The 26100-nt window shown below is 37.1% G+C and overlaps 1 protein-coding gene across 2 annotated transcripts in view; it reads left to right on the plus strand.

Annotated features, from left to right (window-relative positions):
• The window catches only part of Gcat (Glycine C-acetyltransferase), a 48755-nt gene that overhangs the window by 7098 nt on the left and 15557 nt on the right, over nucleotides 1-26100 (plus strand). For both annotated transcript variants that reach the window (XM_025306649.1, XM_011147337.3), the window contains exons 3-6: nucleotides 9493-9779; nucleotides 25451-25657; nucleotides 25761-25953; nucleotides 26096-26100. The exon at nucleotides 26096-26100 is cut by the window's right edge and continues 173 nt beyond it. In XM_025306649.1, coding sequence (XP_025162434.1) covers nucleotides 9493-9779; nucleotides 25451-25657; nucleotides 25761-25953; nucleotides 26096-26100 — 692 coding nt within the window. The remainder of the gene's footprint in view (nucleotides 1-9492; nucleotides 9780-25450; nucleotides 25658-25760; nucleotides 25954-26095) is intronic.

Consider the following 26100-nt stretch of genomic DNA (forward strand, 5'->3'; position numbering starts at 1 on the left):
GATGCCAAAAATGGGTCGATTCGTGGATAACTTCAAAAGATGAGTCATTCTTTCGACATGGTATTCGTATGCTGCCAAAAAGATGGGAGAAAGTAGTGGCTAGCGATGGACAATACTGTCAATGACATGTTCTTTACTAATTTTTTAAAATAAAACATTCATTTTCATGAAAAAATAGCGAGAACTTATTCAAGTCCTCCATAACATTTCATAGAAGGTCCCATTTGAAATTAGGAAATGACTCCCTACCCTTTTTAGGAGAGAGCGGGGGCGTACTTTTGTTCATAGTAGATGCGCAACTAAGTTTCAAGGTTTTTTTGATCAATGAAAAATGGAAAATTTCATGAGAAATACAAAAAATGGTTTATTCAAAGTGTCGTTCCTTGCTAGCTACACATTTTTGCCATCTCTCTGGCAATATATTAATACCGCGACAATAAAACGACGTGTCTTTAGACCGAAACCATTAATTCAACCAATTTTGCACTTCTTCGAAATTGGCCAAGTGTTGCCCAGCCAAGCCATGCCCTATCGACCGTAACAAGTGATAATCGGAAGGGGCTAGGTCTGGCGAATACGGCTCGTGCGGTAACAGATCCCATTTCAGCGTTTTGATAGTATCCTGGACGATGGAAGTGCGATGGCACGGAGCGTTGTCGTATTGCAATATCACTCGTTCGTATCTCATGTCCTATTCTGGCCGTTTTTCAAGCAATGCATGGTTCAAATTGATCAGTTGTTGTCGGTAGCGATACCCATTGACGGTTTCGCCTGGTTTCAGCAGCTCATAGTACACGATTCCTTTCTGAACCCACCAAACGCAAAGCATTGTCTTTTTTCCGAAGCGATTTGGCCGTGCCGTCGATGTTGATACTTCGCCAGGTGAAAGCCACGATTTTTTGCGTTTGAGATTCTCGAAATATATCCACTTCTCATCGCCAGTAACAATTCGATGCAGGAAACTCTTTCTTTCATGCCGCAAAAGCAAAATTTCGGAAGTGGCTCTTCGATTTTCCATCTGTCTCTCAGTCAACTCATGCAGCACCCATTTTCCTTTCTTTTGAATTTCTCCCATGGCATGTAAACGTTATATTTTGGCGGAAATACCTTGGCGAGTCATGTTTAATGCCTCGGCAAGTTGATCTTGTGTTTGCGTATCATCTTTATCCAATAACGCTTGCAGATCGACGTCCTCAGTTGTTTTTGGTCTTCCGGAGCGCTCCTTGTCTTCAGTGTCGAAATCGCCACTTCTGAAACGTTTAAACCAATCTTCACAGGTAGCTTTCGATGGTGCATGTTCGCTGTAGACCTCCTCAAGCAAACGACGTACTTCAGCTGCACTTTTTTTAGTTTAAGTTTAAGTTAAAGCAGAAAAGCAAAGCTTCCCGCAAATGTTGCTTTTTGGCATAAAACTCGATATCTTCATTGTTAGAAAAAATATTTTTGCCTTGCGATATATGTTGGTATTACTACTGGTTATTGTTAATAGATGTCCAAGTTATAAAAAAACACAACTTCAGACATGTATGTCGACTACATGTGTCGTTAGCGCCATCCACGTGTGAAACCCGGGAACTTAGTTGCGCACCTAGTATAGTTAGAAAAACTTCTTGAATGTATGAAACTTTGTCATCGTTTGCTAGTGGAGGCTTATGGGGAGCATGTTCTAGTTGAAACAACTTGCAGAGATTGGTTTAGATGATTCAAAGACAATTATTTGGATGTGAATGACAAAGAGCGCCCTGGTCAGCCGAAAAAGTTTGAAGATGAAAAATTGAAGGTATTGCTGGAAGAAGATTCATGTCATACGCTCAAAGAGTTGTAGAAAACACTAAATGTCGATTAATCAACCGTTTAAACGTTTAAAAGCAATAGAAGTGATCCAGGAGCCAGGAAACTGGGTCCTACATGAATTGAAAGAAAGAGACATTGCGAAATGTTTAACCATTTGTAAATTGCTGCTTCAAAGACGAAAATGGAAATCGTTTTGGCATCGAATTGTAACTGGCGATGAAAAATGGATTTGTTACGACAATCCTAAGCGCAAGAAATCAAGTGCGTGCCGATGAACCATCAATATCAACACTACAACAGAATATTTATGAAAAAAAGGTCATACATTTGGTGGGATCAAATATAGTGTATTATGAGCTGTTACAACTGAATCAAATCATTAACGCTGGACATTACCGATGACAATTACTCAATATGAATCGAGCATTCAAAGAAAAACGCCCGTAATACATGAAAAAAGACATGACAAAATTATTCTTCTCCATGACAATGCTAGACTACATGCAAAACCAGCGAAAGAATTCTTGAAGAGACTTGGATGGGGTGTCACCTCTATTCACCAGACGTTGCTTCTTCAGATTACCATTTGTTTCGATCGATGCAGCATGATCTTTCTGAGCAGCACTTCAGATCTTTCGAAGATATCAAAAAATGGCTCGATGACTGGATCGCCTTAAAAGACCTTTGTTCTATCATCCAAAATCCATGTGTTACCCAAAAAATGGGGAAAGGTTGTAGTTTCTGAAGGACAATACTTTGAATAAAATATAATATACCGTCCTTTTAAAACAAACATGAGTTTTTGTTGAAAAAACAGTGAAAATTAATCCAAGCACCTAATACATTTGGATTCTACGGGAAAAAATAAGTAAACTTTATCTGGAACATTTCTTTAAGAAGTACTTCTATCAAAAATTATAAACATTTAAACTTTATAGTAAAGTGCATTCAAACTAAAAGTAATAAAACCATAAATTAAATAAAAGGCTTCATAGTTTTTCACATTCTTTTATTCTATTAAATATTCGAACTGTTGACCACTCACATTTAAACACTTATTTGAACAGTTATTTTAACAAAATTTTATCTAATTCTAAACAATATTTCTGGGGTCACATTAGTGCATTCACGCTAGCACAAGATTCATGTATTCTTCGTTTTAAATCTTTTTTTTTATCGTAGATGGTTGAAACATAACTTTTTCTTTTATACATTCCCCTAGTTGAAAATGGATGGCAACTGAATGGAAAATGGCAACACTAATGCGTATACATGTATTATGTGTTTGTGTTTTTCCTGTTAGTATCAAAGTCTTTATTTTTTTGTTGGAAAACTCGAAAAAGAGTACAATATTCTTCATACATATTCATCGGAAGATAAATATAAATTTACATACATTTAGTTTCAATTCTAAATTGGCTTTAATGCTATCACTTTCGAAAAGCATGGCTCGATTTGATGTGGAAATTGATGTTGCTAATTCTGGGAGAATGTCAGACAAATTTTGGACATGCAGCAAAACTAATAGGTGAGCAAACAAGTTTTAGGCTTTCGATTTCATACAATCGAAACCACAATTTAAATTTTACTTATTCTCCCATCCTTTTACAGTTTTAAAGATTGACAATTGGTCTTTTAAAATGCCATATGGTTTGAAATTTGACGCACAGAATCTCAAAAATCAGTAGATTCACGCTGATTATAACAAAAAAGAGCTTATTCGATTTTTCATCTACTTCACGTTTCATCTGAAGAAAAATGCTGCTGAAGCAACTGAAATAATTTGTACATATGGTAAGAACGTTATAAGTCATTCTACGTGTAGAAGGTGGTATCAAAATTTCACCAAGGAGATATCAGCCTTGAAGATGAACCGCGTGCTGGATACCTTCAAAAGATTGAAACGGATGAACTGCAAGCATTGCTGGATATAAATTCTGCGCAAACTGAAAAGGAGCTTGTGGAACAGCTTGGCGTTATGCGGCAAGCCATTTCCGTATGTTTACATGCAATGGGAAAGATTCAAAAGGAAGGCAGATAGGTTCCGCATAAGCTGTCCGACAACAAAGATCGACGGCATGACACTGTGACGGCTCACTCACTTTGCTTTTAAAGTTCCGGGAAAACGATTTTCCGCACAAAATCATTACAGGCGATGAAAAGTGGATTCTTTTTTATGATAACTTTAAGTGCAAAAAATCATGGATTGACCATGGTCAACTTTCGACATCGATGTTCAATATCCACGAAAGCTCAATATCCACGCTAAGAAAGTTTTGCTCTGCATCTGATGGGATTGAAAAGGTGTGTTGTATTAGTGTATGTCTATAACCTCGCTTTAAGAAAATATTTTATCTCTAAGCCGTAAGCTCTAATCTGTAAGCTGAAAACTGTTAAATAAACCTTAAAAACGGTAATCCACAATATAAAACGTAAGGCGTAAAACGTGACGTATATCAGCCAGTGAGAGAAAGATTATTCGGACTTGGTGGTTGATGATAATACGTTTGTAAACACGCAGTTTCTTTACTTTCTACATAACCAAGATGGATTTACGTCAAGCTCTTCTGCTAACAACGGTGTTATGTTCGTGGAATGTGCATCTTTTACAAATATATGGAGTACAAAATCGGAGGTTATATCGGCGAGCGAGGTTATATCCACGATCGACGGTGTATTCTTTTTGACACGACAAAACGTCCTCTTCGCTGATTGGCTGAAAATTATATGTCGACTTTAAGCTCTACGCTTTAGGCCGTAGGAATTGAGTTTTGCGCAATTCGCTTAGATCTAACGGCTAAAGCTTAAATACTGCTCGGGAATGTCTTAGAGACGGAAATGACGCCACTTAACACTTACGGCTTAGAGCTTACATCCTCTTAAAGCAAGGTTGTAGACGTACACTTATGAGTTGTTACAGCCGGTGAAATAATCACAGCAGACCACTATTAACAACAATTGACTAATAAAGTCATGCGTTGAAAGAAACGAAACCATTTACTAGCCAGGAATGTCATAAAATGATCTTGCTTCATGACAATGCCCGACTACATGTTGCGAAAAATACTCAGAACCATATTTTAGCGTTATATTGGAAACTTCTCCCGCACGTGGCGTATAGCCCAGACATGGTGCCTTCTGATTATCACCTATTCCGGTTGCTGCAGCATTACTTCGCTGATACATATTTCGTGAAACTTGAAGAAATACGAAAATGCATTGATGACTTTATCGCCTCAAAGCCGGTGAGCTTCTATCACCAGGGAATTCGCAAGCTACCTAAAAAGTGGCAAAAGGTAATCGCATGCAAACGGGGAATATTTCGCTGATTAATATTTTTTGTTTGTTTTAAATAAAGATTGAATTTTGCAAAAAAAACCCAAAACTTTTTTGATCACCTAATATTTTATAAACGTTGGTATTAAAAAGTCGCGTATGGCATCTATTCGTCTGGAAAAGCGTTTACGTGTGCATAGTAAATTAAGTGCAGTTAAAAGATAAAAAGCAAACTAAGTAATTAATTATGATAACAGCGTCAACATTCTTGCAGCAATTCAGGCAGAACAGAAAATCATGATGACATCAAAATGAGATCAAAATTATTAGAAAAGAATCGAATCATGATGAAAAATGAGATTTCCTCGTCATTTTGACGTCATTTTGATATCATTATAATTTTCTGTTCTGCTTGGGAATGAAAATTAATCCACATGTTAATGTAGATAGCCAGTGTGAATTAGCAAATATATTTGTACTTACACGATCTTTAATATAGCGAATTCTGAAAAGAACAAAATTTTCATCCGTATCATTTAATTTTTACTCAAGAACTTTGGAAGCTAATTATGAGTATCGTGTAATATTATATTTTGCGAGTACATAGGACGTGATGCCATGGTAAATGATTCATTTCTTGTAAAATATTCTTTTTTCGGATAAAGCACAATTTTCCAACATTGAGCATTTTAATAGATATAATACTATTGATATAATAGATATGTACTATTGATCATATGAGAATCCTCACTGGATGAGTACTTCTTTTCTAGCATCGTTGGTCCCTAAATGTATGGTGTGGAATAATTGGTGATTTTGTAATTAGATTATACCTTTTCAACGATATGGTTAATACTGAATTCTATTGTAATTTATTGAGCAATCATCTTTCTCTACTTCTGGGAAACTTATCACTTATCAGGTCTGTAAATATGAAACTGGAATTTGGCCATAGGTCCTAGCTGTCAATGTAATTACCGTCGAACCGCGTCATTGGCGCCATTTCCATTTGTTGACATCTGACAAAGATTTTCAACTCACAACAATACAAATTTCATACAACAGCATAGTTTGTAATAGTGTTGAACATATCGCATTTTGTGCCTGAAAGCTACGATTTGCGGACAGCATTGATTTTCTGTTACCATTTGAAGAAAACTGCTGCAGAATCGCATCGAATGCTTGTCGAAGCTTACGGTGAGCATGCTCTTGGTAAATCATAGTGCTTTGAGTGGTTTAAAAAATTCAAATATGGCGATTTTGACGTGAAAAACAAAGAACGTGGAAGACCACCGAAAAAGTTTGAAGACAGCGAATTGCAAGAATTGTTGGATGAGGATGACTCTCAAACGCAACAACAACTCGCGAATTAATTAAATATGACACGAGAAGCCGTCTCCATATGTTTGAAAGCCATGGAAAAGATCCAGAATATGGGAAAATGGGTTCCATATGAACTGAATGAAAGACAGCAGGAAAACCGAAAAACCACTTGTGAAATGCTGCTCGCCAGGTACAAAAGAAAGTCATTTCTCCATTGAATTGTGACTGGCGATGAAAAGTGGATATATTTTGAGAATCCTAAGCGTAAAAGATCATGGGTAACTCCGGGCGAACTATCGACATCGACTGCAAGGCCAAATCGCTATGGATGGAAGAAAATGTTCTGTGTTTGGTGGGATCAGAAGGGTGCGATCTATTATGAGCTGCTAAAACCTGGCGAAACCGTTAATACTGAACGCTACCGATAACAAATGATCGATTTGAATCAAGCTTTGCGTGAAAAACGACCAGAATATCAAAAAAGACAACACAAAGTGATTTTGCTTCATGATAATACACCATCACACATAGCAAAACTGGTCAAGGGAACGATTGAGGCGTTTAGTTGGGAAATACTTTCGCTTGCGGCTTACTCACCAGACTTGGCTCCGTCCGATTACTAATTTGCATCGATGGGACACGCACTTGTTGAGCAGCGTTTCACTTCTTACGAAAATGTACGAAAATGGCTCGATGACTGGTTTGCTTCAAAAGAGCAACAGTTTTTTTGGCGTGGCATCCACAAATTGTCAGAGAGGTGGGAAAAATGTATAGCTAGCGATGGGCAATACTTGGAATAAAATATTTTTTATCATTTTCATACAATAAACGTGTATTTTCTATATAAAAATTCCGGTTTCATATTTACATACCTGGTAATGTGAAAAGAGAAATGTGCTTTCAACAAGATGGTGCACCTTTTCATTTTTCCAAAGCTACGCGTACTCTTTCAAACGAAATATTGGTAACAGATGAATAAGTCGGGGAAGTCTTGTTCAAGTTGGTCTCCTCGTTCACCTGATCTTATACCATTATTTTTTATGGGAATATATCAAAGAATTAGTTATGTTTCAATCACTTACGATAAAAAAAGATTTAAAACGAAGAATACGTGAAGCTTGCGCTAGCATGACCAGAAATGTTGTTTAAAGTTAGACAACATTTTGTAAAAAGAATTAATAAATGTTTAAATGTAAGTGGTGAATAGTTCGAATAAAGTAAAAAATGTGAAAAACTATGGAAACTTTTATTTAATTTATGATTTTATTACTTTAGTTTGAATGCATTTTATTGTAAAATTTAAATTTTTATAGAAGTATTTAAAAAAAATGTTCCAGATAAAATTTATTAATACTTGTTTCTTCTCGTAGAATCTAAATATGTAACATTTTATAGGAGATTCCGTTTGAAATTATGAAGTTACCCTGTATACAGGATGTCGCATAATTCAATACTAGAAACTCATGGAGACAGAACGATTAAGACAAATATAAAATTCCTATTATGATATTCGCAATAATTATCGAGTTATTAATAACACAAATCTGATGGAGGAGTGCGCGTCGAAATAGATGATTGGAAAAGCATTGCAGTCGTTCAGGCCACAGTGCGGTCCAATCGATCTGATAACTCTCGCCGGTATGCGGTCATTTTATTCAGTTCAGTACGGTGAAAAATGGTAACAGATAAGGTGCATAACTGACACTGCATTCTTTACGAATTCCAACAAGGAAAATATGCTGCAAGAGCATGCGAATTGATTCCTTTCTCGGCGAAGGTGTTGTATCGTACGATGTATGTGCATTTTGGTTTACACGGTTTAAAAGCGGCAAATATAGAATGAGTGTAAAAAAATGTCCTGGAAGCCCTCGGAAGTGCGGCAACAATGCTTTGGAGCAACTACTCGCTGAAAATTCAGCACAAACACAGAAAGAGCTTGCAGAGTAGTTACGAGTAACGCAACAAACTATTTCTAAACGCTTATACGAGATGGGGAAGATTTAGAAAGAAGGAAAATGAGTTCCACATGAATTCATTGAAGCCAACAAAAATCAACGAGTGGTAAAGTGTTTTCCTCTTCTCAATAAGCAGCGTAGAAAATCCTTCTTATGGAAAATTGTTACGGACGATGAGAAGTGGGTACTCTATGACAATCCGAAATGCAGAAAGTCATGGGTAAATCCCGGCGAGCCATCAACGTCGGTCGCAAACCCAAAGCACTTCTGAAAGAAGATTCTGCTCTGCATTTGATGGGATATGAAGGGCGTGATTTATTATGAGCTATTAAAATCGAATGAAACAATTACTGCGGACCGCTATTAACACCAATTAATTCGTTTGAATCAAGAATGGGAGTGAAAACTCCTGTATAGTGGCAAAAAAGAATATTCTGTGAAATTGTTGCATGATAACGCTAGACCACACATTGCTTCTATAACAAAAACATAATGAATCTTGGCTGAGTCTTGCAGCACCCGGCATCCACCAGACATCGTTCCTACCGATTATCACTTGTTCCGGTTGATACAACATACCTTGTCCGATACTCACTTCAAATCAGTGGATGAGATTCGAAAATAGCTTGATGACTTTATCGTGTCCAAAGACAACATTTTTCCGACACGAAATTCCTCAGCTGTCTGAAAAATGGCTTAAAGTTATAGAAAACAAACGCGAATATTTTGATTGACAAATATATTTTACTTTCTTTCAAAATAAACCTTGAATTTAGCTGAAAAATTTAGATTATTTATTTATACACCTAATAAATTAAATTTAAGTTATAAAGATAACTTCAGCGCAGTTTTTTCATAAAATATTGAGAAAAATTAAATATAAAGTGTCAGCGTTAGGGGAGAACGACATACGCAAGAAATATCGGCGTCAAGTGACAGTCAACAGGCAAAATGTGCAGTCATCAAAATGTTAAGAATGAAACCTATTATGAAAATATTTTGTTTTATATTTTTTACTTTTGTTTTTGTCATTTTTTTTTTCACCATAATTTTATCTCTCTCGAGAAACTCCTCTATTACTACATTTTATAAAAAATGAAACAAATTAGAAAAATAATAATTCTTTTCAATCTTCAACTTTCAGAACAACGAAAATATTATTAATGCAGCAAAAGTTGCACTGGATAAATATGGAGCTGGTTTGAGTTCTGTGAGATTTATATGTGGGACACAAGAAATACATGTTGAATTAGAGAAAAAAATCGCCGCATTTCACGGCAGGGAAGATGCTATACTTTATGCATCTTGTTTCGATGCAAATGCTGGGATTTTTGAAGCTTTATTGACTTCTGATGATACAATTTTAAGCGACGAATTAAATCACGCATCTATCATTGATGGTATTCGACTGTGTAAGGCGAAGAAGTATAGGTAGCTCACTTTTTAACTATTATTTATTTATGAATAAGTTTTCTAAACTAGCACATTAAACGCGACACCCATTTTTATCACCTTACCGTTCAAGCGGCGCGTGAGTTAAAGTACAGCTAGAAGATAATGAGAAGCAGAATGAAATGTCATGACGACTAACGAATCGTCAGCGCAAAAGACGCAGTATAGTTTCGTTTTCTAAAGCACATCTATCAATTATCTTAAAAAGTTTTTGTTGCCTATAAAATTTTAAATGCTGATAAAATCAGGAAGTGATACATCGAGTAAATTATTTTTGCCATACAAAAATCAACATCATCGAATATTACAAACAGTAGTTTGTTCGACAATGTAGATATAAATTATAATAACATTGATAATCAAAAGAAGGATGTTAAAAAGAGGCCATTTTTGGTCTACAAGTGTAAAGTGAAAACGTATTAGAGAATTATTATTTGGACTACTTAAGAAAGGAAAGTGACATTTATTTCATCCTGAAATGTTGGGAACATGGTTAGAATGAGTAAAGTTTGTTTTACCTTTTGACGACAGGAAGCATATGCGCATAATCTCTTTTCATATTTTAGAAAGTATTTGACCGCTATTCATAAAACTTGGTGTAAAGAGGTTTTGTGTAATGTCCTTCTCGTTTGAATTTAGAACAAAAAATTCAAAATTCAAAATAGCGGACTCAATATGGTCGCCATGAAACATTTAAAAAATGCAAATATTGTTCAAAATCTATCAAGAGGCACGGTAGTGCTTTGCGCCAAGTTCAAGCGCAAAGAAATTGTGCCCGAACGGCGTAAGGTACACCGTGCCTATATTACGCGAAACTGCGAATTGAAATGAGATGAGATATTTAAATTTATATCTCAGCAACGGTTAAACCGATCGAAGTTTTTTCAGTCCCAATAGATTCGGCTTCAAAAAACAGAAAGAAAAGTGTGTTTTCTGTGTACGCTGTCTCTAAATGGAAGTATTTTAAGATAAATTCCGAATCACGGAAAACTTCGGTTCGGTAAAAAATCTTCGGACGCGGAGGAGTGGGGATATGCGTTTCGTTTTTCCGACACCAGGGGAGCTACGAGAGTGCTGAAGAAGCATACAGCGAATACGAGCGAGCAAGCGAGAAAGAGTGAAAGAAAGAAGAAAATGCTAGAATACAATAGGAGAAAATGTGCGAGAGCGAGAGAGAGAGAGAGAGAGAGAGAGAGAGAGAGAGAGAGAGAGAGAGAGAGAGAGAGAGAGAGAGATGATCACGATGATGATTGTCATTTATTAGCTGCCATAGCTACAATAATAATAATACACAATACATAATCGCCAGTACATACACTTCCACATTGTTAATTCTTATATTTAACACCACTACTTAAAACTACTCTATATATGTTGCTCTCTCCCTCATTTTAATATGACACGCCAGCAACTTTCTAAAATTTTGAATCCTTCTCTTCCTCCTTATCTTGCCAAGCAATGAATTATATAATTTCATCCCATCATGTAATATCATTTTTTGTTCTGTAGTCTTACATCTACCTATCTTTATATTTCCCCACTTGTCTTGTATTTCTTCTATGTATATTTTGCACCAATTCAACTTTGTTTTGTAGATATTTTGGACATAAACCATGAACTATTTTATGTATTGCTCAGCAGGGAAACAAAATTTTAGAGCAGAGAGTACGCCGGAGAGGAAAAATTTTCATGCGCATATTTACGTCATTCACAGTCAAGGGGTTAAGCTTATAAGACAGCGCTTCTTGATGAATAATGCAATGAGTAACAGAGATTTTAAAACCTTGCTGTCTTATTTGTTCAAAGAAGCCGTTTCTTCAAACCTATCATTGCTTTTGCGCTATCGGTGACTACAGCCGAACATTTGTAGAAATCAATGTCAAACTTTTGCAGAGTTTGGCTAACAGCGTTAAAGATTTCAACACCTGTTGTTCTCCCTTGCAACGATACAAAGTCTGAGAGGTCTTTGACATGTGAAAAATCGTTTTACGTACGATTCGAGCAAAAATACACAGTTGATCCATATGCCGATTATCGGTGTTCTCATAAATACATAATGAATAATACGAATAAGACGCAAATGAACAATTTAATTTCTCTTTTAGAGATGAAGCTGTATCATCTATCCGTGATTTTACAGATTTAATGGAATGCTTGCAGCTTTTTCGAAAATCATCGAATCTCCAAATGATTCGACCGCTGCAATAACGCATTTTTTAATAAACGTTCTTCTTTAAATGGTACTTCTCTTTCTTCCTTGATGAGAGCTAGTTCTTCTAAAATGTCTTTGGATATATCATCTATAGTACAGTCTAAACGACCCAGGAAATCCTAGTTTACTTGTTCCCAAATAATCATTTACTTCTTTTCATCTAGTTTTCCTGCCGAGCCATACATTTTATCGTATTTATTCTTTATTATTTAGTGGAGTAGGCCTACTTGGGAAAGCACTTTAAAAAAACGTATCAGCAATAGTACCTCACAGGTGATGTGGAAATCTATTGCAATAATCCTTTAATTATATATTTTTTATGTCATTTTTTCATTATGTTGTAATTATATATATATATATATATATATACATATATATGTATGTGTGTATAAAACACATAAACATATATATTTTAAAGCGATTATTAAGGGAGGAAAAAATTATAATTATAATAAAGCACGAGGGTACCCTCCAGCTGACATCTTACGTAGCGATGGGCCTGAGCGATCCGCGATCGTCGCCTCGGCCGCTGAGCGCGGAGCGGTGGAAGGGGAACGGTGGGTTTCACCGCTTGAAATCCGGCCGAAAAGGGCACTTAGTCTCCAGCTCTGGCTTAAAGTTATAGAAAGCAACGACGAATACTTTAATTGAACAATTTAATTTACTTTCTTTTAAAATAAACCTTGAATGTAGCTGAAAAAATTGGATTATTCATTTGTACACCTAATATATGTTTGTAACATGTAAACCAAAATTATCTTTTTCTCAACCTAATTTTACAAGTAAAATTTATAAAATTTACCTTTTTAAACAAAAAGGTAAAAAAAAGCGCCAAGTAAATGCGTAACATGTATTGTGTTATATATATATATTTCTTTTTTTTACGAGAAGGGAATCCATCATGGATACCTCGGACCCTCGGAGAAAGGCCCGAGGTTATGCCGGACCCCTACCGGCTAAAACCTCCCCAAGTGGCACTGCGAAGGGACTTGCTTCAGGGCCGCGGAGCCGCATAACTGCAATCGGGGCCCCGAGTCCAGACGGCTACGTTGTCTATCCCTGAGGGTTGGAAGAGGGGAAGACTGAGCCAAAGCTTCTCCTCAACCACTGTTCTTCCTCCACCCCTCACGTCCCGTCTGTAGTGCTGGGAAGTGGGAGGCCGACCGAAGTCGATCTCGACCACCGTTCCCAGCCAGACAGGGCGCCGCCTTTGATGTTGTGCGACGAGGTAGGCCACCACTACTTCGCCGCTCCCTTTCTAAGAGGACTGGATGAGACTCCGGGAGTCCCTGTCCAGAACCCCACCCTCCTGCCCGGCGGTTACGGGGGAAAAGGTCCCCTAGCCGCCGGGCAGCTCTCGCCTGAAAGACGAGGGGGTCAGTCCCAAGGACCCCCTCTTTACTGACCCGCACATAATGCGTGCGGGTCTTTTAGGCCGAGAGGGGAGGCATTTAGCGACGACGACTAATAGTCGTCATGCACTCCCCCCCCTTGCTGTCATCCGATCCCCGTCCTGGGGATGGGCGAAAGGTTGGGGAGCTGGTGGCCTGCCCCGCGCTTGGCTGCGCCACGTAGTGTCGGCGCTGGGAGTGGGGAAGGGGAGGTAGGACTCCTCTCCTCTGCCCTCCTCTCCTACTGCCGTTTGCCTCGCTGGGCCTCGGGGCCCTGCGGCTCCGTCTCGTGGTCTCCCCCGCCGAGGTGGTGCTGGTGAAAAGGGGTGGAAGGGGGGTGGAAGAGGGGTGGAAGGGGGGTGGGGGAATGACGGTGCCTTGATGGCCCTTATCACGACAGTTTTATAAATACGATTATCTCGTCTTATGTCTACCCTGCATTCATTCATGTGGCTAGGTTCACTGTTTTCTCACATTTTGCTGCTACATGTCCAAATTGGCTGCATTGAAAGCATTTGACTCTCTTCTTCTTATGAGGACAGCTCATACCCAGGTGATTCCTACCACCGCAATTGTAACATCGTTTCTTGTCCTTAGGCTTTCGACTCTCTGTCTCCAGTTTCTTCGGTTTTCGCCCTGGTTTATTCTCTGGTCGTTGAGGTCTTCTGCTGCTGCACCTTCATACTCTCATATTGAAGCAGCTTCTTGCACAGTTCCTTCAAATTTCGTGCACCATATAAAACACTTTCGTTAAAGATATCGTCGGATATACCATTTATTATGTATTGCATCTTTGCCTCAATTTCGATATTAGCATGACTTGCTATCTCTAATATGTGATACATATACTCCTGTTAGGTCTCGTCAACTCTTTTCTTTGCACGAGTCAACTCCTGATGAACCGTTTTAGTATTGACAGCTTTTCCGAATTCTGAAATCAGAGACTTCTTTAATTTTTTTCACATCTTCAAATGTCTCCCGTAGGAAACAAACACTTCGACCGATCCTCGCAAAAGTTTCTTTGCGTAGATTATTTTTTGTGATTTCCATCCACATATTTCGGCTGTTTCGTCTAATTCGTCTAGCCATTGGCGAATGTTTCGTCCGTCATCACCACTAAATGATTGCATCAAATCTTCTACGTCTGTTTCATCGCCGAATAGCGCGAGGTCGACCGCGCCGCGACTTCCCAGTATCGTCCAGCGCTAGGCAACGAGGTCGATGAAAGCGACGCTTGAACGGCGCTGAGGAGGCTGGGTGGACGGGCGAAAGAGTTCACACGGCCGTCTTGGTCAGACTGAATTTATATCAATTTAATTTAATTGCCAAATTAGCACACAATCGAGCCGCACTATTCGGATTGGTGCGCGAGCTGACGAAAAAGCACAAAATAAAATAACAAAAATTCTAAAAAAGAAGACAACGGCTATCGCGCGCGCATAAAAAACCGCATTGATCGGCTTTGCTTCGTGAGCAAAGGAGTTCGCAAACCGCTGACAAAGAGGCGCGAGAGGACCTGAGCAAGAGATCAGACGTCGAGAAAGAATCGATTGCTAGCGCGAAGTGAGTTGTTGGTCTTCCAGAATCACACACACACCATCTCTTTCTTGCCGCCAATATATCTCGTCGGTCTAGGCTCTATATTTGATATAGAAATTCCAGAACATTCTAGCCGTGTCACGACTTAGCTGAGATAAACTGAATGTTCGAATTACAATAGCGCGAGCGAGTTAGTTTGGACGTTATGATTCGGCTGTTTATTTTGGAAATCGTGTGTCGCTTGATCGCGATTTCTACTAACTGTTATTTCGAACATCGTCAAGCTTGCTAGATCCGAGAATATTCGTTGAAATCTCATTTAATGTTCTCATGATTCCAAGCAGATTCGCGAACAACGTCCTTGAATGATAGGACTTGCAACATAGGCTTCTTTCTTGACAATTTTGCATCTGGCTCACTTTCTGCATCCTCGTCATCGTCTCCTTCAGAATCACTGTTCTCTTCGTCAGCATCATCTTCATCAGCATCGTCTTCATTATATTGAAGAGTTGCTCTTAATCGTTCACGCGATACAGTCTTACTGCCAGTGCATGGCAGTTTTAACTTCGCCAGCTCTTTTCTCAGCTCTTCGACTTTCAGGGTGTCTACGTCAATTGTGGTATTATCGTCATCATCAGCCATTTTCAATGGTCCTCTGTATCTCGACGTTACTCACAAGTTACTTACCGGAATCACAGTCCGACAACGATTCACAACCAACGTGGCAGATTAGGATGTCCTGATCCGGGCTGAGCCCCCAAATTTGCTGTGGAATCGGGTCAATCAAGCCTTACACGAATATATTATAGAAAATATATATATTAGTGGGTTGTGAGGTAATAGTGGACTGTATTTTCGCTCGCACTTCGCAAACAATCTCTTTTCGTCCTTATTTTGTTGCTTCTTCTTGTTGTGTGTTGTTTTTTCGCTCGCTCTTCTCTCGTTGTATGTTGTTTTTTCGCTCGTTCTTCTCTCACCGCTGTCGCTAATGTTCCCCGTCTGCTTCTCAAGACACCACGCAGCACTACCACAATCGCGGCGAGTTTAAAAACTTGCTTCGCTCTAATCGCACGCATATTCTAACATTCCTGCAGTACTAAACTAAAAGTATTTTTTTCTCAAGATATACAGGGTGTCCCATTTTAAAGGACCCACTCAAATACCTCACAAGGAGATGCCACGAACTGCTAACTCTACTTTTGAATGAGCTATAGTGCATTCGAAAGGGGAGTAGGGGAAATCGAGAGTATAAACCGTGTCAGAGCTTTTGGGTGTATGGGCTTTAGTTTCAGAGAAAATTTATTGTAAAATGATGTATTTTTCAGTACGGTAGGTACAATGGATAGCCATAATTTTGCATGAAGCGCGCTGGCTGTGCAGGTTAGGCGTGCGGCTACTATTTTGCGTTCGTGCGAGCAGAGTTCAATTCCCCGTAGTGACAATTTTTTTTTGTTTTTTTTAGAATAAATGATTGTTTATAAATTAATTGTAAATTTATTTATTTATTATTCGTTATAGTAAGAGAACGTATATATAATGAAAAATATCAATAAATTTTGTGTTTTTATTGTACTGTGTCTTTATTCATTATAAAATTCCGACATCACTGTACAATGTTGCGGGTGATTTATATAAAACGGACATATAACGGACTTTTTAAGAAGTTTCTAGTATTTGTCTGTGGCACATGCGCACAGGCAACAACCGTTAGGACCGTGACCCTAAAGTCCGTTGGATTTCCCTGACTGTTCTCACGTGTGTCGATCAGTAAGCAAGTCTGCGAACATCCTTTGTGTTAAATTGATTTTATATAATAAAAATAAAAGGGTCAAGTGTGGATTTGTTTTTGAAAGAACATATCCAAGCATTGACAAAGTGTGATATTACAAAAGAAGATTTAACTGATAGCATTGCATATTTTAAAGGTAATAAATAATTAAATAATTTAATAATCAAATAACAATAATTAAATAATTTGTGTGTATATTTTTATAAACACTCATATTTGTGAACATATGCAGAAATATACAAAGATATTTCCTTTTTTGCAGATATGCTAATAAAATTTGATTTGATTTATGCTGAAGTACCCAAAAAATTTACGCATTCGGCTAAAGAGGTTGCTGGAAAATTATTCGAAAGCTTCGTTTCAATGTTAGGAAAATGTATGTTAGCGAAGAAATGAAAGAATTAAATTCGCGATATGATGCAATTCGAATTCAATCATTAACTCATTATTTATTATGTGCTCCGCGATATGTAAAAATGATTGAATTCGCTTGGTACGCGTCAAAATTAGCAGATAAACGTAATATATTTTATAATGTTAATCAATTGTGTTTTCCACCGGATGTACATAAGAAAAAATGTATCTGCAATACGCAGTTTTCGTTTATAAAATGTTCATGGTGCGATCCATTTATGCTTCGAATGTTTTTATATAAATTATCACCTGCAACATTGTACAGTGATGTCGGAATTTTATAATGAATAAAGACACAGTACAATAAAAACACAAAATTTATTGATATTTTTCATTATGTATACGTTCTCTTACTATAACGAATAATAAATAAATAAATTTACAATTAATTCATAAACAACCATTTATTCTAAAAGAACAAAAAGAAATTGTCACTACGGGGAATTGAACTCTGCTCGCACGGACGCAAAATAGTAGCTGCACGCCTAACCTGCACAGCCAGCGCGCTTCATGCAAAATTATGGTTATCCATTGTACTTACCGTACAGCTGAAAAATACATCATTTTACAATAAATTTTCTCCGAAACTAAAGCCCATACACCCAAAAGCTCTGACACGGTTTATACTCTCGATTTCCCCTACTCCCCTTTCGAATGCACTATAGCTCATTCAAAAGTAGAGTTAGCAGTTCGTGGCATCTCCTTGTCAGTCAGTTCATGTGGTACCCATTTGTCAAGCTTTTTCATTTTCCCCATGGCCTTTAGGTGTCGGGAAACAGTGGAATAGTGAACGTTGGTGCTGTGTGCAATATCTCGAACTGATAAACGCGAGTCTGCTTCAACCATGTCTTTCAAAATATTGTCATCAATCACTGATGGGGCATGGCCGCGAGGCAAATTGTCGAGATTTGTATCACCAGACCGAAACTTTTCAAACCAACGTCTAATGGTTCGATCACTTACAGAACCTTTCCCAAAAGCAGTGTTTATGTTTCGCGTTGCCTCGGCCGCACTATGACCAATATTATCCGCATTTCCTTACTTTCCATGTCGAAAAGACAGCGATTTTCAACGATATAAAGAATATGATAAAAGTAAAGTTACGCGAATTTACGTGTGGGGCATATACTTTTCAAATATCATGCATGCAACGACAACTGCATGAAAAGAGCTGAACTACTTAGCCGGGAAATTTGAATTTTGAAAAACGGCCATTTCATCTGCAACAACCTAATACCTTAAATCTACAAGGCCTACCATCTATTTTTCCTGAAAAACAAAAATTATCTGTTGCACGACTAAATCTAAACTTATTTTTAATCAGGGTTTTACTTGCATTTGCCAAATCGACTCCGTTCCAATCGGCAATTTTTATTTTGGACGCTGATTTACAAAAGTTGGGCAGTCCGCACGAAAATGTTCTGTGTTCCCACATTGCCAATATTTCCTATTTTGTCCCTTCTCTCTGTGAGAATTTCCCCTTTCTTTCCATGAAAAATCCCTTTCTTCCTTCGAACTTATTATACAGGGTGCGTACGGTATTTGAGGACAAATTGACATTAAAACTAATTTGTTCATATTTTTTGCAAAATTTATTATAATTCCATGAAATTTTTACACGACGTTAATTGACTCCTAGACTATACAATTACTCAATAAAATCCCCATTAGTGGTAATAACGGACTCAATCAGGGGTCGGAAACAATTGCATGCCCGAATCAAATGCTCTTTGTTCATTTTGATCATTGTTGTTGTTATAGCATCCTTCAGTGATGAAATATTATTATGAGGATGTTTATTGGTCTCCCGCTCAACTATGCCCCATACGTAATAATCCAGGGGATTAAGGTCTGGGGAGTTAGATGGCCATGAGTTTGAGGTAATATGGTCATAGAAATTTTCGGTCATCCAATCTTGTGTCGTCATGGCTTTGTGTGAAGGAGCAGAGTCTTGCTGGAATATGTATGGTCTGTCCCCACGTACATTATCAATCCAGGGTTTCACAACTGTTTCTAAAACTTCTATGTTGGCAGCAGCATTCACTCGAAGTCCCTGACGAAAGAAGTGGGGTGGCATAACATGTCCTTCGTTGCTCACAACTCCTAAAACCATGACAGTTGCTGGAAACTTCGTGTGCATAACACGGGGAACCTCTGTAGGATGTGAGCATAACCATCTATCATTTCTCCGATTGATTTTTTGGTCTTGGTCGAAATTTTTTTCGTCAGAAAAAAACCACAACATGTTAGGAACTTCAGGGTGCTTAAACTTGTTCAAAAGACGTTTTCCTCGGATAAGTTTCTGTTCCCGAGTTTATGCCGACATAAACTGTCCTCTGCGCATAATGTAGGACATATAGCGGAGGTCTTCGTAGACAACTCGACGGATTAGGCTCTCAGAGACACTCAGGGATCTCGCAATGGCCCTCATGGACTTTGAAGGGCTTTCGTCAACGATCTCTTGCACTTGTTGGACAAATTGTGTGTTTCTAGTAGTTTCCAAACCTCATGTTTTTTGCGTTTTGCAACAGTTTCTACATCGCCAGCTGATGCTTCCAATTCACGACGAACCTTATGTACGAATGATCAGGCACAATTGAGAAAATTGGAGATTTCTAAATCGGTGTGTTTTGCGCATATAGCGGCGATAACTGCATGTCTCTTCATTTCTTGCGTTATTTTATAGTCCTCCATTGATGATCTGACAAGAAAAAAACAAACAAAATTCTTCTCCAGAAATTACATTCACATATATGAGTGTCCTCAAATACCGTACGCACCCTATACATACTGCAATTTTCGTGTTTCCGATAGCATTTCCCCATTTTCTCGTCGTTTTTGCGAAAAATCGCCTCCAGAAATTGGTCGCACTATCTTTGCCCGTTCTATTGCTAAATTTAAAGAAATTATCCCCTCTAATTGTAAGGTGCGTTTCACAAACCCTATAAGCATTCCCGCAATGAATTGCGCACAAGCAATTTCATCCCGCACCTCGAACGAACATTCGGGATAAACTAAACGAGCCAATCTTTCCAACTCATACCCAAATGTCGCATAGTCTTCCCCGAATTTCATTTTCCTATTTGTTAATTGAAAATAATAATTCTGAAAGCAGAATTGTTCCCCAAACCGTAACTCTAACTTCGATTTCATTCCCTCATAATTTAAATTTTCTCCTACACCTTCAAGAACCGACCTTCAAGAACGCGCCTTTCCTCTGAGATTAGCCGTGAGAACTAACGTTTTTTCTCTTTCCGACCACGCATTTGCTCGCGCTATCAATTCAAACTGCGCGACATACTCATAGAATGGCTCAGTTCCGTCAAAAATATCAGGTTTTAATTTCAAAGAAACAGAATTGCACTGGCCTGGATTTTCCTGCCCATGCCTTTCGTCGGGTTCCCCTTGTCCCTGCTCCTCCGTCCTCCTCCAACGCCGCAACTCAAGGAGCTCCTGCCACTCCTGTTATCGCTCCTCGCGAAGCTGTTGCACTTCCCGCAGAAGTGTTTGTAAATTTTCTGCCTTTATTTCAGCTCCCTGATTCGACTCCACCATTATTAAATTTGATGCTGCTGTCAAAGCCTGGCTTCGGGTTACTTTCGGCGAATGCATCATAACTCCCTTTCTGGTTCGCACTTCCGTCAGATGCTGAACGATGTTGTTTCTTATCCCGGATGAGCCCCCAAAATGTTGTGCTCACTGTCGCACTCGCGCTTGCACTCAGGTAAATGAAAACACTCGCGTAAGAATAACAAGCTTTACTATTTACAGCGCAGCTCGCTCAAGCTTTAAACAAGAATAATTCTCTATTTGATAATTCTCGCGTCTGTCCTCGATGACAGCTAGTCAGAGACTCCCTGTCAGCTGTTGTTGTTTTCTTTTTACCGATTTTCCGTCCAGACAATTTTCGTTCAGTTGTCAAAATCAGCATCAGATGCCTAAGGCTCACGGACAACAGACGCTGCCACAAACCTTGTGGCTCGGACACAACAATATATAGACTAACTTCTTTTTGTATTCTTTATGCTCTCTGGATATCAATTGTTCAGACATAAACAATACATGTTAAATCTAATTAATGAATTAATATCTAATTAACCCATTAATGCCCGCTGGAACAGAAATTTCGCGTTGATTTCAATGTTATGAATTTTTGAAGAATGCTCGAAAATTTTAATTCAAAGTACATTACTAAGAGTTTTCGAGGTCGCTCTTTCCGAATCGGCTGCGAGAATCATAAAAAAATGAGTATTTGTATTGATTTATAACGGTTCTTTTTCCAAAAAATGCGATTTTTTCTCGTCAATTTTTTTTAAACCATGGATTTCATCTTGATAAAAATGTTGAATATTATTGAAAAGTACTCCAATCGTATCCTCAAGACTTGTACTTAAAATATATATGGTTCTGAAATTTTTTGCAATTTAGTAATTTCAATATGGCGATCATATGCATGTATCACCATAGATATCGCTGGATCCTTGGGAACTCGGTCGAATAACTCGTTATGACCTAAATTTGGGGCCTATCACATGAAAGAACTCGATCAACAGGACTTTTATTTTAGATAATTTTTCATAAAAATACACTCATAACGAGTTATTCGACCGAGTTCCCAAGAATCCGGCGATATCTATGGCAATACATACATATGGTCGCCATATTGAAATTGCAAAAATTTTCAGAACCACATATATTTTAAGTACGAGTCTTAAAGATACGATTGGAGTACTTTTCAGTATTATTCAACATTTTTATCAAGACGAAATCCATGATTTAAAAAAAAATTGACGAGAAAAAATCGCATTTTTTGGAAAAAAACCGTTACAAACCAATACAAACACTCATTTTTTTATGATTCTCGCAGCGGATTCGGAAAGAGCGACCTCGAAAACTCTTAGTAATATATTTTGAATTAAAATTTTCGAGCATTTTTATAAAAATTCATAACATTGAAATCAACGAGAAATTTCTATCTCAGCGAACATTAATGAGTTAATGAAAACTAACTAATAAATGAAAACAAAAACTAATTACTGTATGCGAATGGATCACAGTATCAAATGAATATTGCACCATAAAAAAACAGTGTATCGCTGTTTCTCAGTAAACATCAACTAACACACTATCCTACGGATAACAGAATATCCTACGGATGTTATGTGGATATCTTATGTAATTTGTAACCAATGCACATGTTCTCAGGTACTCCTATGAATAACTTTTTCATTTGGAACATAATAGGATCATTTTGATCAAATTAGGATATACTTTGGAGATCTAATGCTATGTGGGATATAAACATATTGTTAGCAGCAGATCCTATTTCCTCTATTTAAATCCTATTTAAACTACGTAGAATAAAAACATATTTATAATCTATTTATAACCTCTGCCATTCCTGAAATATTAAAAACTGTATCTATTCAGTTTTCGTCGTCTATATCTTTCTCTGATTCTGATGAAAGCTGTGTATTAAAATAGTCGTCCAGATGTTGAATGGGAATTAGGATAGCGGCTAAAAGGCGCGCCTTACCGAAAAACAAGATTAGTATGGCAACATAGGAACAGCATTCTACAACACGTTGCTCGATTTTGCAATTGCAAGTAACATGTCACTCAATAAGTTCGTAGGATGACATATAAATGACGCTACTATTGACAAATCCATATGATTTTTAGGAAATACTAACCTTCAAATGATACATGTCAAAATTTCATGATAATCGGACGTTTAGTTCACAAGTTACAGTGGTTTTAGTGAAGCACGACGTCGACTCGTTTTAGCAACGATTTAGCAACGTCGACGATTCAGCGGGCTGTTTGGAGCTGTTTCAGCGCAATAAAAAGGATTTTTTGATGCGGTATGTGACAATGGATGAAACATAGATTCATCACTATACTCCAGAGTCAAATCGGCAGGGAAAGCTCCAGGGAAAGAGATTTAGCTCCAATGAAGAAGTGATTGCCGAAACTGAAGCTTTGTTAAAACGAGTCGACGTCGTGCGTCACTAAAACTATTGTAACTTGTAAACTAAATGTTCGATTATCATGAAATTTTGACACGTATCATTTGAAGGTTAGTACTTCCTAAAAATCATATGGATTTGTCAATAATAGCGCCATTTATATGTCATCCTACGAACTTATTGAATGATGTGTTATGCCCAGTAATGGTATCAATTCCAGCCATTATTGTTTTATCGACAAGCAGGTAGATAAAGTACTTAACAGAATTAGAATGCCTAGAACCTAGAATGCCTAGAATATTATTATTGCAAAAGTTGCTCGGTAATGACTTTCAATTTTGCCAATTTTGTGAGCTTCCAACTTCATTGTGTCTAAACCGATTAGCAATGTATTGTAAACTCAAGATTTTTCAAAGTCATAAGTTGCATTTATTTATCGCATCTTTGGTAATTCAAGTTTGAATTATTTATTAAAATAATAAATAAAAAAAAGTGAGCTTTGAATAGAATGCCATTCATAAAGTCTACATCTATTCCGTATTTACGGTAGTTAATGTGTGTAGTTTCCTTTGTTCAATTCACTTCAAATTCAAAATCTCTCGTTTTATTCAAGTGGTCCGCATAGTAACTCCGCGCCATTTTTATTTGATATTTACCACATGAGTACAATTGAAGCTGTAAATTGTCAAGTTGAGGAAAGACGTCTATTTCAAGAGTCTCAATACGTTGGAAGTACGATTTTCGTGCATTGAGGTTTTCTTCTGGAACTAGTAAAGAGAGGGCATTGTCTCTGTTTAAAAAGCTAAGCCATCAAAAACTTATGTTTTATGAATATTGAATTATATTTCCATTTCTGACCTACGGTAGTCATATTCGATTCGTCACCTTGAATTTTGAGTTCTTCTGTACAAAATTGAAAAGAGCGCTTTCAAACACCGTTGTAATATAACCATAGATTTTGAACAATATCTGCATTTTTTAAATGTTTCACGGCGGCCATATTGAGTCCGCCATTTTGAATTTTGAATTTTTGGCTCTAAACTCCAACGAGAACATTACACAAAACTCCTTTACACCAAGTTTCATGAATATCGATCAAATACTTTCTAAAATATAAGAAATTATGCGTACACGCTTCCTGTCGTCAAAAGATGAAACGAATTGAACTGTGCTCATTCTATCCATATTCCCAACATTTCAGGATGAAGTAAATGTCACTTTCCTCTCTTAAATAGTCCAAATAACATTTCTTTAATACGTTTTCACTTTACACTTGCAGAGATAAAAATGGCCTCTTTTTAACATCCTCCTTTAGAGTAGTCCGATCTAAAAGGCAACCAATTAAATATTATAAGAAAATACTATAAATATAAATAAAATACTATAAAAATACTATAAGAAAAATGTTTATTTAAATTGTTTTGCTAAAAACTATTAATTAATAATATAAGGTATTATTTTCTAAATTTGATGCTATTAGTCCTTAAGGACCGCCGCCTAAATGAAAAGTTCAATGCCAGTCCATAAGGACTGGTATAGCCTAAACGGAAAGTCCAGCGCTGGTCCGCAGAGACCGGCGCACAGTGGGAAATTTTGCTCACTTTTTGGACAAAAATCTTGTTAGAGCTCAATTCTTCATGAAATTGAATGATTTTTTTTTTTAAATATTCGTAAAGACTTATACTTTAAGCTGGTACTGCGGAAATTTAGTTATCGTTAAACCTATATTAAAGAAAGATGATCAAATGCGAGTAAACCTAAAACTCATATATCAACCATATACTCTTAAACATTTAAAACGTAGCCTTTAGCCTTTAGGATTGAAGAATTTAAGTTTAAGGGCTTAGGGTTAAAGCGTTTTGAGGGTTTAAGAGACCTTATACAATAAGCAATTAGTCAAAAGCCGTAAGCAAATTGACGAATCATATTCGATTATTTTTTAAATTATCGACTGTGGTTGATCAATTTGCTTACGGTTTTTGACTAATTGCTTATTGTAGAAGACTTCTAAGAGTTTAAGGCTAAAGGTTCTACGTTTTAAATATTTAAGAGTATATGGTTGATATATGAGTTTTAGGTTTACTCGTATTTGATCATCTTTCTTTAATGTAGGTTTAACAATAACTAAATTTCCGCAGTACCAGCTTAAAGTATAAGTCTTTACGAATATTTAAATAAAAAATCATTCAATTTCATGAAGGATTGAGCTTTAACAAGATTTTTGTCCAAAAAGTGAGCGAAATTTCCCACTGTGCGGCGTAGCACAATTGGAAAATCCTTTGCCACGTTTAACGTGTTAATGTTTTATTATATCGCTTCTTATTTATAATCTCAAGGTATAAACATAGAAATATGGCGGATTTAGAATATAAGCTTCAGGAAAGCAAATCAGCACATTTACGTCTTATTGTAAGCGATGGGGTATTTTCCATGGATGGTACTATTGCACCATTGCCTGATATAATTGAACTTGCCGAAAAATATGATGCTATTACGTTCATAGATGATTGTCACGCTACTGGAATTTTTGGTAAAACTGGCAGGTATGCTTGTACATAATTATTTTATTTTATATTATCAAGATATTAATATCACATTATGATATTACGCTACAATTTAATTTTGTTTAATTTTATCCTAATCTAGAGGTACAGAAGAGTATTATAATCGTCTTGGTAGTATTGACATTATTAATTCAACGTTAGGAAAGGCTCTTGGTGGTGCAGCAGGTGGTTATACTACTACTAAAAAAGATATTGTCAGTTTGTTAAGACAAAGAAGTAGACCATATTTATTCTCCAATTCATTACCTCCACCTGTAGTCGCTTCGGCGAGTAAGGTAAAATATATACATGCTGTTGTACATATTATTATATATAATATTATATATACACTCAGTTAGTGATCTTTTGTTATTATTAAATATTATAAGAAAAAGTAACAGATGATTTCAAAACTAAAAATATTATAAATATCAATAGGTTAT

Source organism: Harpegnathos saltator, unplaced genomic scaffold, assembly GCF_003227715.2.
Source record: "Harpegnathos saltator strain DR-91 unplaced genomic scaffold, Hsal_v8.6 scaffold795, whole genome shotgun sequence".
Lineage (NCBI taxonomy): Eukaryota > Metazoa > Arthropoda > Insecta > Hymenoptera > Formicidae > Harpegnathos > Harpegnathos saltator.